Source organism: Grammomys surdaster, unplaced genomic scaffold (assembly GCF_004785775.1).
Source record: "Grammomys surdaster isolate TR1022 unplaced genomic scaffold, NIH_TR_1.0 279, whole genome shotgun sequence".
NCBI lineage: Eukaryota > Metazoa > Chordata > Mammalia > Rodentia > Muridae > Grammomys > Grammomys surdaster.
The window spans coordinates 10778058-10795970 of NW_021604720.1; the positions used below are offsets into that span (position 1 = coordinate 10778058).

At 50.1% G+C, this 17913-nt stretch overlaps 1 protein-coding gene across 3 annotated transcripts in view; it reads right to left on the bottom strand.

The window, feature by feature from the left end:
* The window catches only part of Ttc7b (tetratricopeptide repeat domain 7B), a 209923-nt gene that overhangs the window by 13636 nt on the left and 178374 nt on the right, over positions 1 to 17913 (bottom strand). For all 3 annotated transcript variants that reach the window (XM_028777279.1, XM_028777276.1, XM_028777277.1), the window contains one exon: positions 15351 to 15553. In XM_028777279.1, coding sequence (XP_028633112.1) covers positions 15351 to 15553 — 203 coding nt within the window. The remainder of the gene's footprint in view (positions 1 to 15350; positions 15554 to 17913) is intronic.

The window sequence follows — 17913 nt, forward strand, 5'->3', positions numbered from 1 at the left end:
CCCCTGCCCCCTGTCCCCCTGCCCCCCTGCCTCCCTGCCTCCCTGCCTCCCTTTGGGCTTTACAGGGATGATAAATCCAAATCTCTCTCCATATAACTGCAGTCTGCATCACGTAGGTCCTCAATGGAAGATGTCTTACTGTGGGTTCAGAGAAAAATCATGATGAAGTCTCTGGAAAACACGAAGATGGCTTTTTCTTTTTGAATACTTTTTAAAGTCATGTGACTGTCAGAAAGCAAAAATCAGAAAAAGGGGATTTATTCAATGTGGCTTCATTGGGAAGGGGAATGAAGAGATCAGTGAGCCCTCACCCAGCCCTGGTACATCTTCAGGGTCCTGAAGGAAGGCCACTTCTATACCCCATACTAGACTCACTGCCAGGGAAATGCTGTTGACAGCTGCCATACTGAAATATTTACAATGACAAGAAAGTCAGTATGTATCTTGAGTGGATATATTTTCCCTTAAACAGTCCCCATGTTGGGACTGCAGTCGTGAGCCACAGAACAGCATCTGGATTCCCAGGACAGCCTCTGCTCACTGTGCTACAACCAGAACAGCCTCTAGCTCCCCTCCCGTCCATAAATGTACATGGAGAGCAGTGGGTATCTCAGCACCACTGTGCCTGTATGGTGTGGTGTGCTAGAGACTCAGGGGCAGACTGTCACAGGGCCATACTTCCTATCCCCTGGAGAGCACAGGCCTGGGGGGTGGACCTGCCGTGAGTCTTGCCCTGGTCTAGTGTCCTGAGCAAAGCCGAGCTGTCTCTTAAGTGTGCAGAACCAATGTCTGCCTGAAGGAAGGAAGCTACAGGAAGCATCCCAGATGACAAGACACAACTCTCCTGCCCACCTGCAAAGTGGACGGGAAGGGTGAAACTCAGGGACCATGACCACTTAACTGTAGGGGAGGAGCTGTGACCCCAAGGTGGCTGTGAGACAGAAGCCATGCATCTGGTTCCTCCTGGTGGACACCCCAGCTGCCTGGCTCCTGAGAGGATGAACTCATTTCATGACCAGTCAGATACTCAACCAGAAGGCAGTGAGGCAGAGGAGCAGGGTGTTATTGTTACGAACAATGTCAGCACCAGGCATTGGCCTGGGCACACTGCCCTGGCCCCAGACAACTTCACCTGCCCTTGGGGTTAATGAGCAATGACTGTTAATCAGGGAAGAGGGAGATGTGGCTTTTGAAATGGAAAGACACTGTGTCTCAGCTCCTCTCTGAGGTCATGCTGCCTTAGAAAATCATATCTAGGCAGTTTGGATGCTGCCCCCTGGCCCTGAGACAGGGAACACTCAGTGGCCCTGGTGTCTGAGCACCTGGTGCTTGGTGTTACTGCAGACAAGGGCCCAGGAAGTCAGACAGGGGGCTGTGGCGAATCCCAGCACCAGAAGGGTTTCCTCTAGCAGCAGCAGCCCGAGGCCTGATGCTCACAAATGCAGCCGCCAGCAGCACAGCAGCACAGTGTCAGGCCCCTGCAGCTCTGCCTGGTGTGCTGACCCACTTGAGGAAGTGTCAGGCCAGCCAATCCTAAGCAGCATCAAAGGACATCCAGTTAGCAGAGAGCCAGGGCCACTGATGGGGGTGAAGACAGTGACAAGGAAGCCTTGGGCCTCCCCAAGATGTGGGGATGGTAAGCACCTGTCTCACTCTGAAACTGGAGGCAGTCCAGTCCCTGCTAATAGTCCAAACTGAACCTCTAGCTTCCCTCCCCCAACTGCCACATTAAGTTTGTCCTTTGCTGCAGTGGGATGAGCTCATAGGCTGAGCCTGACTTGTTCTTAGGAGAGAAGCGCTTTGGTCCTGATGCTGTGGCAACTGCCATTCCCTAGGCAGTGTGTCCTATTCTGTGGGTGCTACCTGGCTGCCCTTACTGGTACTTTTCCACTGGCAATGGCAGGAGACTCCTGTTGACTTATTTATACATCTCCCTGGTTGACTTATTTATTTATTTATTTTTATCTACGTTCAATAACAAGTCAGGCAGAAAACAATGAGCCAGAACAGCCTTGAGGTCAAGTGCTTCCCCATGGCCCAAGTTACCCACACAGTGGAAAGTCTGGTGCTAATTACCTCCCAGGGGGCCCTACCTGTCTCCAGAAGAGACTTCTGTCCCCACCTGTTTGGAAGGTGGTGTGCCACTGCAGGCAGGGTGCAGGAGCACAGCTGTCTGGGACCACTGTTTCTACATAAGAGGCCCAGCTTCCCTAGAGGGGACATGGACAAGTGGGACATCCTCAGGGCCCTTTTTGGGGAGAGCAGAGGGCTTCCAGTTATGGGCCCGTCATGGTCACAACAATTTATATGTAACCAGCCAACCAAAGGGCTGTTCTGAGACTTTCCTAGAGTCCCAGGGCCTGAGAGGGGGAGTCTTAGAGACCCTGACCCTGCTATGGTAGCCCAAGCCTGGATCCCTTCTCAATGGCCTGGTGGACCCCATGACCAAATTGCAGACAATCAGAAGCCTCAGGGAAGGGCTGGAGGTGAGCGGGTGCCCTTGGCTGTGGTGGCACAAGTGTGAGGCTGGTTGCTTACATCTCGATGGACTTGAAGGCAGAGGGCTGAGTTAGCAGCCTTAAATCTGTTTCCCTGTGACCCACTTCCTCAAGCTAGGCTCTACTTTCTCAAGGTTCTACTGCTTCCTAAACAGCACCATCACTTGAGAACCAAGTATCCAAACAAAGAGCCTATAGTAGTATACTATATCCAACAGCAGTAGCTGCTCTCAGGACGGGGAGGGAAGCCAAGCCTTTTGGGTGTACTCTGTACTCAGTCTGACCATTTTCCACCAAGCACTGCAAGCAAAAGTCTGGCTCCAGCAAACATAGTGAGATGCTCGGGTAGAAGGCAGGGCTGGGAGTCGTAGCCCAGTGGATGGGGCATCCTGTTCTCCACCTTTCTGTGTGATCTATGGCCGAATGCTAACCTAGACTGTGTCTTGTCTCTCTCAGTCTCACGTTTTCAATCTGGACAACAAAGGTACAGAGTGCATGACTAGGCAGGCCTGCTATTTACTACGTATTTTGGGAGCATTATTGCATACTCAGTGTGTAATGTTGTCCCCAGGACTTGAGAAGTAGCGGCTGATGTGGCCAGAAAGGCTTCTCAAGGAAGAGGCCGGGCAAGAGAAGGCTGAGTGAGCCGCAAAGCCCTAGGAGTGCCCTAGGAGGGCAGCCTTGCGGGTGTGCTCTCCACATGTGACCAGGAGGGAAGGGGCAGTTCTGCTCAGTGAGCCTAAGTGCAGCTTAGTGGAACAACACCGCTTTCTGCCTTCTCAGGAGTAGGTGGATGAACAGGTTTGGGCTGAAAGTGTCAGAGGCTCCGGGATTTATAGGAAACTTGGAAAGCCCTAAGAAGTCAACAGTACAGAGCAGAAGCCACTGGCTGCTAGACTAGGGAAGCTTAGGGTCACTGAGGCAGAGGCATGTTTACTCGCCTTTCTACCTCTGGGCACTTGCAGTATGCAGACAATGCATACTGTTGGTTATGAGCCATTTCATCCCCCAGCACATTCTTGGTATACTATAAGTACTCCACTGATGGTTACAGAATGGGTGCTAGGTCCTAGTTCTGCCCTTTACCCATCTTATCCAGCTTCTGTGTCAAATGTACTCCGGGCCAAGTGTAGCACGCTATATGGGAGGCGTCGGCTTCCACACCCATCCCTGAATGCTGCCTGGAGACGTGACTTCTCTGGGCCCATCTGGACTTCAAATGGCGAATGCCAGCTGCAAGAGGGCTGCCAAAATGACACAAAGCCTCATTGCTCTCCACAGCCCACTTTCAGGAGCCAGGGAACCAAAGAGGATGGCCTCCAGGGGGTGGTCCATGTGGGTCATCTGACTCACTGGGATACAAACACAAGGCTGATTTACTACCTGCCAGGATGGATGCGGTCACTTTGGCCAGCACCTACCCCATCCCTGCCAGGGTCTGGCAAGAATTATTTTTCCATTTTTAAATAGGAACAAACAGAAATGATAAGACATTTTCCAATGGGGGGGGGACTGAAACTGATTAGCCTTGGAAAAATTGTCCCTAAAATAACAAGACAACTCATAATCCTCTATCTGGATGGGAAAGAGGGGTGGGTCTCACTGTCCAACACTCGGCCCCACTCAGCCATTCCTCACCACATGCGAGCTTTGCTGGTAAACGGGCGTGGCGTGGGGCGGGGGGAGCCCTTTATCGTGGAAAGGAGAAATAGACAGGTTGTCTGGAATCGAGCTTTCACTGTTGTTTGTTGGAATAAGCTTGCCCCTAGTGCTCTCAACTCAGACCCAGGGCTGGAGGAAGAAAGACAGTGACCAGGCTGGGGACCCAGTGGGGATCTGGGGACAATGTGGCTGTGCAAAGGGGAAGCTTTCCACTGCAGAGCTCCTGGGGAGAGCAGAGATCCAGCAGGCACTCTCTTTCCCTACACACTGAGTTCTTACCATTTCCCAATTCAGTGCAGAATAAATCAGCATCAAGATCAGAGGCATCTCAAGAGTTCCCAGTCAGTGCTGAGAGGTGCGTGGGAGGTGCTGCCCACCTGCCTTTGTAGAGGGACCGAGTTCACTTGTATGTCGTCCTGGCTATGTAAGAGGCTCTGGTTGACACAAAATGGGTGCCTGAGGTCTTCAACAAAGACTTGGAGGGAGACTAGAAAATTAGAATAAGTTAAAGCATCTACCATCAGTCCTGTGGCTATCCTGCTCACAGACAGGTTCAGACTACAGACTCAGGAAAGGTAGTGGTTGTTTTATGCTCTAACCTGGAATGGTCATACTCAGAGGTGACCTGCTACCAGCACTGGCTGATCCAGGATCAATCCTATAGCCCTGTTACAGGCTATTCTTGTTCTTTGACTGTACATTCTGCTAAAAGAAAGTCCTCTCTTTCCTAAAGAATGAGGAAGGGGCAAGTCCTCATGCCTGTATCCTACGGGGATCTGGGGGAATCTCATATTTTTCATGTTCATGCTACCATGTTTGGGAGAAGGTCAGGTACTGAGGTGAGGTGCTTGTACTGGGCCAGGATGTCTACATCCCTGAGGGCAGACCAGAGGCTGGCATGATTGCTGTAGAGGGAACATGACATGTCCTGGTCAAACAGATCTCCAGTGCACGTCAGAGCTAGATTCTAGATGCTGTTTTTTTTCTGCTCCAAATTGTGTACTCTCAGCTACTACTCTTTCTGGCCCTGGCCTGGGCAGTTCTGCCGTTCTTCCTCCCCTGGTTCCTTCAGCCCTGCCTCTAATCAGCAGGTATGCTGTCTGCTCGGTGCCACAGCATCTTCTGAGGTGGGGCCTTGAGTGTTCCTCATCCTTGGTCACTGCTCTGCTGTCCCTCTGCTTCCCCTTCATAGCAATTCTCTCTCTGGTCCATGACTGAAAGTGACACAGTGGCCAAAATGGCTCTCTGAAGGAAAAAAAAGCCCAGATGTGTGGCATTTGCCATTTTCTACAGAGTAAGTCCTATCAAAGCTAACTTCATGCTACCCCTGTGAGCTTGCTGCTTCGGCTTGGAGTTAGAGAAGGTTGTGCTTGGCCCCAGCACTGGGTAAGTGAGACTGGTCCCCTTCCAAATGCAGATGAAACTGCTGGTGTACCTCTAGGTGACATATAGTCACCAGACACCCATACCAATGTCCAAACCATGCTGCTCTCTTGAGGGTTAAGGGGAACAACATGAAACCCAATTTTCTTCAGTAGCGAGGATACAGAGGGGCACAGGATGCACTTTGGCTAGCATGGAGCAGCTCCGGTAGGGGGCCCCAGGCTCTATGCATCTCCCCAGGAATGCATCACCCTGGAAACACGGCTAACTCTCCTCTGCAGCTTCCAGCTGGTTGCTAGCAACATGACCTCTGAGCTTGACTTCCCATAGCTACTTCTCAGCAGACAGCTGTGTTGCCTGTTATGCTTGCTGGTGGGTGTGCAGGCATCTGAGTGAGGTAGCGATGACTGGAGGGGCTGCCAGCAGGAAGCTGGTGACTGTAGCTGGCTCTTTAATCAAAAGCAGAAATGTATTTGTTACCTTTGTACAAAACGCGGGCGGCAGGTAAAGAATTTAACAGCTTGTGGGAGTTCTAATTAGAGAGCCAATTATAACTCGATTGACCTGCCTTGCTTTGGAAGGCCTGAAAATTCGCATGTTGTCCTTAGGAAGAAGCAGATTTTGCTTCTAGTTTGTTCTGGGAGATCTCCGCAGGGATCTTTCGCTTGAGCTTTGGTTCCAGCCCCATGCATCTGTCTAGATCTGGCAGCCCAGTGCAGAGGACGAGAGAGAACCTGCAGGGCCCTGGACTCCTGTAGGAGGGGCCGAGCTTCTTAGTTTATGAAGACACAGCATACATTGTCAGAGGCTGCTCTGTGCCAGGCTAGCAGCTTCTGCTGCGTTTAGAAGGACACTGGCCAGAATTTCAATTATACATGTAATCATCTGATCAACAGTCAACTCTTAGCTAGTCAGGATTCTAGGCTGTGTGTGTGTGTGTGTGTGTGTGTGTGTGTGTGTGTGTATACACCATTCCCTTAGTCCCCTCAGCAAATCACTGTTGTTACCAGCTGGGAGAACAGGCACCAGCCAGACATGAAAAGGGGAAGGTTCGCACTTCTAAGAGCCCGGTGTAACATTTGTCATTAGATACACCCGTAGTCCTCTAGGGTCACACTGTGATCATGGCTCACATGTCTGGTCATCTGTCACTCCTGCTAGGGTGATCACCATCATCGCCCATGGACAGAGAAGTAAAGCAGGGGCCTCGGCTCTGTTGTGTGGAAACTATGTCTAATTCAAGCCATGTTTGCTTCTGATGCGTAGCCAAGAGAGGCTGTGCTGTCTGAGCTCCTTCTGTACGGTGCAGAAGTAGGGCTGGCTGAGCCCCGCGTGGGTAGCAGAGAGGACTGAGCTCAAGGACTTGGGATCTGGCAGAACCACAGGCAGATCCCTTCTACAGGGACGAGCAGTGGAGTCTGCATGACTGGTCAGAGCCTAGATTTCCCACGAATGTTATTTCTCCCTTGCTCCTTAAGTGTCGGCACACCATGGATTGTGCTCTAGGCCTCTCTCTTGCTTCCTCGCTATGATTTTTGCCTTAGCTTCAGCTACCAACTATTGCTTTTTGCCAACCCCAAGTCGCTGATCCAGCTTAGTCCTGAGTGGCCTGTCATGGTTATAGGCAGTTCTTCCTGGAGCAGGTGTCTGATGCCAAGGTAGCACTCTCTGGTCCCCACACTAAGCCTTATTGGGCTTCCTTACTTAGCACTTCTCCTCTTGAACTGTCCTTAAGGATTCTGTTTCTAGGTTACCAGGCTTCTGCAGCTTCCAGAGCATGGTCTCTCTACAGTGCAAATATAATCACATTGGCTTGGCTGTTTAGATTTTATCTTGCACAATTTTAAACCTCCAGAAAAGCAGAAAGGCTAATATAACAAACTAATAGCCAAAGTTAACAGCTGCTAATCCTTTTCCTTATAAAGTGTGTGTGTGTGTGTGTGTGTGTGTGTGTGTGTGTGTGTGCCATGATGTGCTTACATAAGTCAGAGGACAGCTTGTTGGAGTTGGTTCTCTCCCTCTGGCACATGGGTCCTGAGAGTTGAACTCAGGCTGTCAGGCTTGGTGGCAGGTACCTATTGATTCATCCCACTGGTACTGGTAACTTTCTTCCATGTTAGCTTAATTAATCTGTTTTTGGGGAAGGGTGAGTACTTATTGTAAGTGACAGGCATTTTGCCTCTAAATATCTTTAAAATTAGGGATGTTTTCTTCAAACCACTTGAGCATCTCAGACTTGCAACTGTATAGTACCTCAGAAGTGCTACAGTCAGGACTCCTGGTACAGCCGTCACCCTCATATGCCTTGTTCCTTCCTACCTGATATCTGCTAACATTAAAACACTGTGATGCTAAGTCTGCAGTTCACCTAACTCACTGGCCAGGTAAGGTCTGAAAGCACACACCTGCCACACGTCCATTTTGGATTTCCATTTGCTATTCAAAGAGACCTTCCCATGGGAGATGTCTTCCCAAAAGCTTTGGGCCTAGAAGTTTTAACTTTCTTCTGCAAGTCCAGAAATCAAGTGGAGTTGACATGATCCAAAGGGAGCCCACAGCACTCGACTGGGAGTTCAGAACAAGCCTCAGTACTGGGAAAGCAATTAGGCACAAGATGGTTTGGAACCAGTGGTCCAGGAAGTCCCAAAGGCCACTCTTTCATGGTGGCAGTCACATCCTTAATCCATGTTCAAGGGTAGGCAGCGGGCTGGGGAGGGCTGCAGAGTGAGAGAGCCCCAGGGTTAAGATGTAGAGCCAGGAATTTGTAACAGGAGTCGGAAACAGAGACCAACCCAGGTGAAATCCTCCATGTCTTTTCCAAACCAAGAATCGTCCTGTGTGTGGTAGGAAGGCAGAAGAGCCTGGCTGGTATGTAGTATTAGAACAACAGGACAGAATTTCTAAGAATAAATGGCATGGATATATCATATTTGAAAACATTTAGGTACTGAGACTGAACTTTCCTGGCCAGCGTAGGGACAAGTGTTGCTGGGTTGGAGGGCCCCCAAACGAACGGAAACTGCCTATGGAGGAAGTCCCTGCCCCTGGGAGATGCTCTGACTATAGGGTCAGGGTAGGTATAGCTGGGCTACGGCTGGAGAGGAGCCAAGTGAGGACAAGCAGGATCTCTATGACCAGGGGGCTTCCCTTTTGCTTAAAGGAGGATATGGATGTCCAGCATCCAAAAACAGTTATAAACTAAACATAAGGATTTTTTTTTTTGAAAAAGGATTTAAGAATCTTGAAGACACAACTGACACCACTTGTGACACTTGCTGCTCTGTCCCTGCACCGATCGTGCCTCTGGATACTCACTGCAGCTTACACGGGCTGGCTGTTTGTAGAGTTGCCACAGGCTCCCAATCCAGACTGCAAAGCCCTCATCAGGGGAGCCCTCTCCCAGAGCAACCCAAGGGCTCTGATGCCCTGGACAGGAGCCATAGCTGCTTTCCTCAAAGGACACGTGCTACTCAGCCATGGTCATGGAGATCACAGAGCTGTAATCCAAACCTAGGGATGACAGTGATGCTGAGAGCTTATCCTACACCAGTGACACATGTGGGTCCTACAACTACTCCATCTGCCATGAGAAGACAGAGGCTTACAAGTCATGTGTACTTCAGTTGCTTGGCATTTGCACAGCACACTCAAGGTCCTAGGTTCGATCCTGAAAACATTCAGTACAGAAAAAATCCAATCCAACTCAAAACTGAACCAAACCAAACCAAACCCTCAAGTAACAAAACAACAAAGAAGGCAGCAGAGCTGGGACCCGGCAGCTATTCTGACGCAGCTGCCTCTGAGGCTCCGATGCTAACATGCTGAGAACAGCTCAGCTTTGTCCTGATGTGTGCTAATGTACAGTGTGACCAGGACAGATCACCTGGAGCCCCTCTCCTCTCCAGTAACAAGAGGTTCTCTATTTCACTAAATATTGTAACAATGGCTATGGCATGTAACCTTCCAAATTATACGGTAGTGAAGAAGTGAGATTTGGGGCTAAGTACTACTGTCAATGAGGCTAAAATGCCACATGGAGTGTTAGAAAGAGTGAAGACAGAACACACTGCAAGTGTGACCCATCAGCTAGAAGGTAGCACTTTCCCTCTTTGGACCAGAAGCTTAAACCCAGCCATGCTGAGTAGAGAGAGTAGGCAAAGACGACTGCAGACTTATTAGGTACTCAGCAAGTACACAGACAGATGGCTGGGGAGGCATCTAAACAGCTCACAGGCCTTCGGAGAAGTTGCTCTCTCTAGTTTTCAAAGCAGTTTTCTAGTTCTAAGAGAACGCAAGACAATTACTAGATGAAAGAGCCTTCATGGCAGACTATGGGGCGGGTTTGCTGTGTCAGTCAGTCTTTCTGTGCATGGGAAGAAAGCTGACACTGGATAAAAGAGACTGGCTTCTGAAAGGAGGGGGGCCTTTGAGCTCTGTTTCATGAGAACCTGTGCCTTAGTCAGACCAATGGAAGAGCAGAGCCTTCTCCCAAGAGAAATAGGAGGTCAGAGGGTAGCCCTGGACTGTTAGTGTCACTGAACCCTCATCATCTGATGGCCAATCAGACGATGCAGGGCATAGACTGCTAGACCCAACAGTCCTAGTCTCTCTCTACCCACCAGACAGACTTGTTGATAATAAACCACAAGACACAGCAACCTTCTCTATCTCGGGGGACAGATGGACACCTCCAAGGGTGGGAGACAGCAAAACACCACGTTTCATGATGCCAAAGTCAGCTCCCTTACACGCTCAAAGTTTTGACACAGCAAACAGGCTTAAAAGCTTGAAGACAGTTTAAAGACAGCTCTAACATCAGGTCTCCATTTGAAACTTCAGAAGAGAGGCCACTGTGGCAGAAGAATGTGTAGAGAGCTTTGTTTTGATGGGACACCTTAAGAGCTGTTCAAAGAACTGAAAATGTAGGCATAATACAGGTGACAGGACCCAGCAAACTTCGTGTTATAAAGTCGGCCGTCCACATAGGGCAGCGTGGGGCATCCCTGCCGCCGTAGGTTCTTCCTGCCATTAATGCCCTCCTTCTGGAGTTTATGCACATGGCCAGCCCAGAGCCTATGCTTCAGAGAACAGGAGATCCAGGAAAGCTCTCACAGACAGCCTGTGTCTGCGCCCTTTAGTTTGAAGCTATCCTAGTCCAACTAAAGAGGCTTTCTTATCTCACAGTTTATCCCCAGAAGACAAATACGGAGTGCCACATCCTAGACAGAAGCTTGTTATCACCCCCCGCCCCCAAGAGAGCCCTGGACCGTGCTCTTCACTGAGCAGTGACCTCTGGAGGTGGCAGGCTCCCATCCACCGCCCCACACAGACCGTTACCATGTCTTCCTCCAGGGAACTCTGAAGTCTAGCACCTTCCTGATCTCCCTGTCCTCTGTGAATTGTCATTGAATAGCAATGGCTTCTGTCCCTGGCATGTCTTGGAGCATCAACATTCATGAGTAGACCTCTTTATGCTTCTGGTTGGTTGTTCTCGGCATCACCTCTGACAGCAGTCTCTGCCGTGTCTAGCCTTGTCTCAGAGGACTGCTCATCCCTTTGGGCATACACTGATTCTCCCTGGCTGCTTTTTGTGCTGGAGGTGAGTGGTGGGAGAGAGTTGATTAAACTATCCTAGGGCAGAGACCCTGAAAGTCGGCACCTCCAGTAGCTCCAGTCAGAAGCTGGAAATGGTCTTATTTCTGTCTTGGCCAGGGGGACTTGGGTTCCTGATCAGGTTTTCTGCCATTGTTCTTCCTTTTCACGCAACCTAAACAAGCACCCTTGCCTGGAAACTCTAAGTGAAGATGTGGGCTGAGTGACCTGAGCAGTTCATCTCCCCATGCCTCACTCGGGTTTCTTCCAGAAGACGCCTACACTAAGCATCTTCATGGTAGTCCATTTTCTAGGCCTCACTCCCACTGGATGGAAGCTCTGCCTCTTTCTCTTAAGTTCCCAACTACAATCTTAGGAAATTCCTTGTCAAGCTCACCCTCCTGTTTTCTGTGAATGTCACTAAGTTCCAGAGACAGGGACCTGGAAGCCACTGGCCTCAAGTTGTTTTGGTGGCTGTTGGTTAGTCTACGACTCTAGCACTGTTATGTTCATCTGGGATGGGAGAGAACGGTTTCCTGTTTCGTAAACCCCACATTTCCTGCACCAGTGTCAGCTGCTGGCCCCTACTGTGGTTCTCTGTGCACTGTCCCCTCTGGCTTCCTATCCTCTCCTAGGCTCTAGGCATCTTTGCTCCCCGGCCCCTCCTCCCATGTTGTCCACTCCAACAGACCTTGAATGAGCCCCACATCTGCTTCTGTTTCCTACTTTTTCCTTACCCCGTCAAGCACTGCAGAGTCAGGCCCAAGCCTCCTGTTGACACTCCCGGTCCCAGCAAGAAGACCTTCCCTTCTGGTCTTACTAACGCCCCTCCTCACAGGCTTCCTGGCTCCCTTCCAGCTTTGCTTCAGAAAGCCCTTCTTCCTTTCTTACCTGTCTATCTTACACATTGCCTTCAAAAGCCCAGGCTGATGTGATCAGAGGGCAGCCAGATGTCCTGCTTGTAGAATTTGTTCCTGTCCTGGTAACTGTGTCCTTGGCTGCACCAAGTCTCCATGCCTGTCCTTGGCCTGCGAAGTCTGGCCCCGGCAGACAATCTTCCCCCTGAGGTCACCCCCTAGCCACTGCTGTGTACCTTCCTCCCCTTTCCTTCTACTTAGGACACAGAATGACTGTTTTGGGAAAAGCCTGCCCATGTTTCATTAATGCACTGCAGGTACGGTGAGCTAGACTTTTAACAGATAAATAAATGCAAATTTATACATTTATGCACTCTAACATTAGAAAATATTCCCTTGAGTTTTCTGGGGAAAAGTCTAATCACTCTGAGAAGACCTCCACAGCCTTCAATTCCTTGTCTCATAAACTTATTGCTTGCTTAATAACTGTCCACACTCAGCCCCTGATCCCTGGTCTGGGCTAACTAATTACTACTGGCCAACACCTTTGTTTTTTTCTACCTTTTCACCATATGTGACAGCTGTAACTGTTAGAAGATTATCCATTTCCCTTGGGTTTCTTTTCCATTTATCTCTCCAGTCTGACTTTGCAGTCGCTTTCATCAACGCTATCTGCCTCACCTTCGCTCTTTAACAAAGCAAACACATCTGCACTCTGCATAATGCGGCAAGCATGCGGCTGCTTGTCCCCAGAAGTCAGGGAGGCTCTATTCTCAGTGTCAGCCCAGGCTCCCTCCTGTGTCCTGCAGCTCCCTGTACCCTCTATCAGCTGCCAGTGTGCACCTGTGACAGACAACATGGCTTTCTGCCTTCCAGACAACTCCTGGAGACCACTCCTGCAGCTGCTCGGTTCTGTTCTTCTCTCTGAGCACTGGGGCTGCCATGGACAAATTTTCTGTCCTCAGGTTTTCTCTGTGCCATGGTCTGCCTCCCATGGCTCCTTATCCTGGGACCGTCTGGTTTTATGGTGGTTCTGTTCCACGTTCTTCCAACTGATACTCCTGACCTTTACGAGCTCTGGCGTGGCCCAGTGTGCTGTGGCCTGGCCTCAAGGCAGTTCCCACTGTCTTCTAGGTACCAGGAAACTCAGTGCTTATCACTGTTTCTGCCTCTTGCTGCCTCCATAGACCTGCCTGCCCATCTCCTCCCTGGACTTCTGCTCTCTGCTTTCAAGGAGTTTGGGGACTCTCAGAATAGCCTGGTTCCTATGAGGTGTAAGAGTCTTGTAAGCCAATGAGAAGGTTTGGCTCTCTTGTGTACTTAGCCTCTAAGAGCAACTGGTGCTAACATTCTCCATCATTGTATAGATGAAGAAACTGAGGCACAAGGAGAGGAGATGCTTGCCTCAAAACTCCAAAGGCAATGAGTAACAGCACTGGGATACTAGCCCAGGCCTGTCCAGAACCTATAGCCCTGCAATAAACTGTGAGCTACCTCCTTATCTCTCAGACACTAAAACCCTGCTCTGCTTTAAGTAGCTGGGGCAAGGTCTCTTGATGTTTAAAGGCTAAAGAGCCTGTGGGTTCCAGGGATTCTTCGCATCCCAGAGGGAAGACTCTGCCTTTGGCTGTGGAAGGGCTGTCCTCAGCTGTGCTCAGCTGAGGCTAAGGGGAAAACATAGGCAGTGAACATCATGTACAAGATCGCCAGAAAGGAGTCTTGCAAGCTCTCTGGGAGTTCCTGACCACAGGCACTGGGAAAAGCTGCTGAGCAGGAGAAGCTGAACCGCCCCAAGTCTGCGAGCAGGCTGGCCCAAGTCTGCCTTCCATCTGATGGAGAGACATCAAGGTACACAGAGAACAGGTCTTGTGGGTCTGCGATCAAATGTCCCCACTGGCAAGACCACCAAGGTGGATAGCGTCTTCAGGCCTGGTGAGGCTCAGAGGTGTCCCTCCCCCATCTTACTTCCTCTGTGCTGACCACCTGGCTGGCTCCTCAGAAAGGCAAGTGTTTGCCAGGAGCTGCTGGCCTGAGGAGCTCTAAGGGGGAAACCCAAAACCTCTCCTGAGGTGACTTTCCTATTGATCTTTTGTCTCAAGTGTTTCCCTTGGGGATGAACAAGAAACACTTCTCTGAATAATTCATCATTGGCCCTGAGGTAGAGACACACTTCTTCTTTTTAATAAGGACTGGGCACTTTGTGTTGATTTTAATTCTTCTGCAGTGTTCTAGCAAAAGCTGGAAGAGCGGAAAAGCTCTTAACACATCCCCCTTTCAACAGTGAGACAAAAATTAAAAGCTAGGTAATATCTTTAATCAAACAGAGTGATGTTTAGATAATATGTAAAGTATTTATAAAGCTGTGTCGAGTTCTCATAGAAGGAAGTGAAAAAAGAGTGACTCTCAGGATTACAAGGGTTTATTTTTGAAACTGAAGATGACTGCCTCTGGTCTTCTATTTAGTGAACATCTACTAGGTACCAGGGACTTGCGAGGCTTTGTGCTCAGCCATTTTGTTTAGTTCTCATGTAGCCCACACGGGTCAGTAACCACCCCAGTCACAGAAATGCCATGGATGCTGGACGTTAAGCAACAAATCCAGGTCCAGGTTCAGACCTAACCCTCAGGTGCATGCGCCCCTCAAAAACAGCTCAGGTCTCTGTCTGTCACAGCTCAGGTTTCTATCAGTCTGTCACAGCTCAGCCCTCTGCACTATACAGTGCCAATGAGAAATGGTGGGACGGTGAGGGCTATGGGATCCTTCTGAGCACATTTTATCATTAGTCACCAAACCATGTCCTGTTGGTCCTAAACACACAGCCAGTAGAACAGAAGGACTGCTTCCTTTAAAAGGGCATGGAGACAGAGAGAGATTCTGGGCTCTTCTTGGGGCTAAAGACAGTGTGAGACTCCACTGGGACCTGATATCTGTCCCAGGATTGTGTGCAGCCCTCCCTTCCCATATTAGGATGTAGCCTACTGGCCAGTACCTTGTAGACAAACCTGAGTCTATGGCTCCCTCAGGAGTCTCTGGTATGGATACTTCCTTAAGGTGGCTACTGCAAGCACTGCAGATGTCCATATGACAAGGATGATGACCAACCACAGGGTGATATTGTTTGCTGACCTAATTGACCCACTGTACTAATAGTACCTTAGGTAAGACACTGGCTATTTACTGTCACCTCCCAGGGTTATCACAGGAACTGCCCGTTGGCTTTGTGCCATGTTATGTTTCAACAGGCTAACTGTACTTGGCCTTGGGAACCAGTGGGTATGAGGGCCGTAGGCTACCTGCTGCTTCCAAGGAGAGCACCAATCCAAGAAATGGGAACTCTGGCCTGGGCCTCAGACTCACCAGTCGCTGCATGCTCTTCACATGAGTCGGGCTGATGGATAAGGCTTCCTCGTACCACCGCCGGGCCTCATCAAAGTTTCCTCGAAGCTCGGCCACCTGGCCCCGCATGTACAGGACATTGTGGGACATGGGGAAGAGGTTGGCAGCTTCTTGGGTACAGGCTGTAGCTTCAGCGGGCTTTCCAATGCCAATGTAGACCTCAGCTGTGGGAGTAGAACAGAAAACAGATGCTGTCCTGGATGACTGCCCTCAGAGACCCTGTGAGCGGTTGGTTCTCAGCTTCGGGACTTTCATATTCCCCTATGGGAGTTTGGCACAGCTCAGAGCCAGCTGTCCCCTACAACCCTGGACATGGCCATAGGCCAACAGTCTTTTGTGACCACTTGTGCGCAGGTCATTTGTGCTTTGGTCCTTGAAGGGCAGACATATGTCACTACCAAACTGAAGGCAATGAGAACTGCCTGGGCTCTGCCCCAACCTCTGAGGACAGTTGTCCCAGGGTCCACTTAAAGTCCTTCAGCATGAGGACAGATGCCACCTTTAGCTGAAATGAGCGGTGGGACAAGTACACCAGAGGCACACAGCTAAGCATAGAAAAGGGTGCTGCCCTCTAGAGCTTGCGCTTCAGAGGCTAAGCATGCCAAAGGGGCTTTCTGGGGGCCTAGTACATCCAGAAGGGGTAGCCTTTATGAAACTCAAAGGAGTAGTCTGTTAGAGACTGTGAGAACTGAACTTGCTTTAGTTGCTGGCAGATAGATCTTCAAGTCACCCGGGTGCAGCAGCAGCAGAGCTGGGTGAGAGAACATAGCACTAGCTAGTCTCTGTCACTCAGGACAAGCCAGCAGACAGACAGACCCCTCCAGCAGGCAGATAGACCCCCTTCAGCAGACAAGACAGACCCCGTCCAACAGACAGACAGACCATTCCGGCAGGCAGACAGGCCCTCCCACCTTCTTTTTTCACCCCAGGCTCCCTGGAGAAACACCGTACAGGGCAGGAGATCCTAGCAGGATGCACACAGGGGGTTTAGGGTACAGGAGGTGTTGAGAACATGCCTGCTGTGTTCCCTGGTACATTCTCTTTCATACAAAATTTAAGAAGAGCCAAGCATTGGAGTGGTTTCCTGTCATCCTTCCAAGACTTCAGGGCCCAGGAAGGCCCCTTCCTCCTCAGCCCTCACTTGTCCAGTTGCTTTGCTCTGTCTGGGAGGGTTGACAGTGAGAAGAGGTGGGGACTCTGTTGTAGTATTGCCTCCCTCTGAAAATTTCTGGGACATGAAGGGCCTTAGAGTCCCCAAGCTGAGCACACCTCTGCCGGCTCTCATTGATGGCTTAGCTAAACGTCGTTGCCGGGCCCTTAGCCACAGAGCTTCTACTTATCTCTGGATCTATGCCTGGTTGTGCCAGTCTGTCAAGAGTGACTCCTTTCCAGTGGCTCAGTGGGAGAGTGAGACACACTCCTCAGCCCACCAGTGAGACACCTCAGCCCTTCTAGGCCATGACCCAGCTGTTCTGACTCAGGAATTTTCTTGGGTGGAGTCTTAGTGAACTCGACTCATCAATGTGTGGAGACAAAAGCCTGCAAGGCAGAGCGCTGCCACCGCACTGACAAGCTATGTTCTCCACACTCTATGCTGGGCCGAGCCCTCCCTCGCACCCCCTTACTGTCTAAAGAATTCTGTATCTCCACAGGATTCTTGTGTTTGGGTGCTGACTGGTCTTTACTGGGCTATCTGAATTGCCATCAGCATCTTTGCTAGCCAATTTGCACAGCCAGGCTTATCCCATATGCCTCCTCAGATCCCCTGTGTGGATCGATCCACAGGGACTTTTCTTGCAGGCATCGTGCACTCTCTGCCTGCAGCTCCTGTCACTCACTCTGCATCCCTGGCAGATGGTTTCTAGTTCACCTCTCCTTTGTGGACTGATCTTGTCTAGGCTCCCAGAAACATCCTCCCTTCAGATCCACTGGATAATTTGTCTTTCCCAGCCTGGGGAGATGGCTCAGTGGGTAAGCTTGCTGTGCAAGCATAAAGAACCCAGCTCAGATCCTCAGACCCATGTAAAAAGCCAGGTGTCCATAACCCCAGCTCTGTGGTGTATCAGAGCCAGGAAGACCACTGGGGCTTGCTCGCTTGCCAGCCAAACCAAAAATGGAGGAATCCAGGTTCAGTGAGATTATGTCTCAAGAAAACAGAATTGACAGCTACAGAAAAGCCACCCAGAACCCTCCTCTGGTTTGGAAACACCAATGCACACACACATATAACATACATAGACATACCCCACTCTCACACAGATATATATACACTCAGATTCCTCTAGTGATTAGTGTCTGATGAATACTGGGCGTGTCATTGTGTGATCTAGTGTGATTGTTCCATTTTCCTTATTTTGCTTAGTGGGATGAGAAGCAACTTGTCTGTGTCCTACCTGCAAGAGGTAGGAGCCAGAATTATGTATGATATGTGTGTGCTGGCAATTAGAGCCGTACATCCTCTATCATGCAGCTACATGTGTGTGCTGGCGATCAGAGCTGTACACAATCTATCATGCAGCTACAT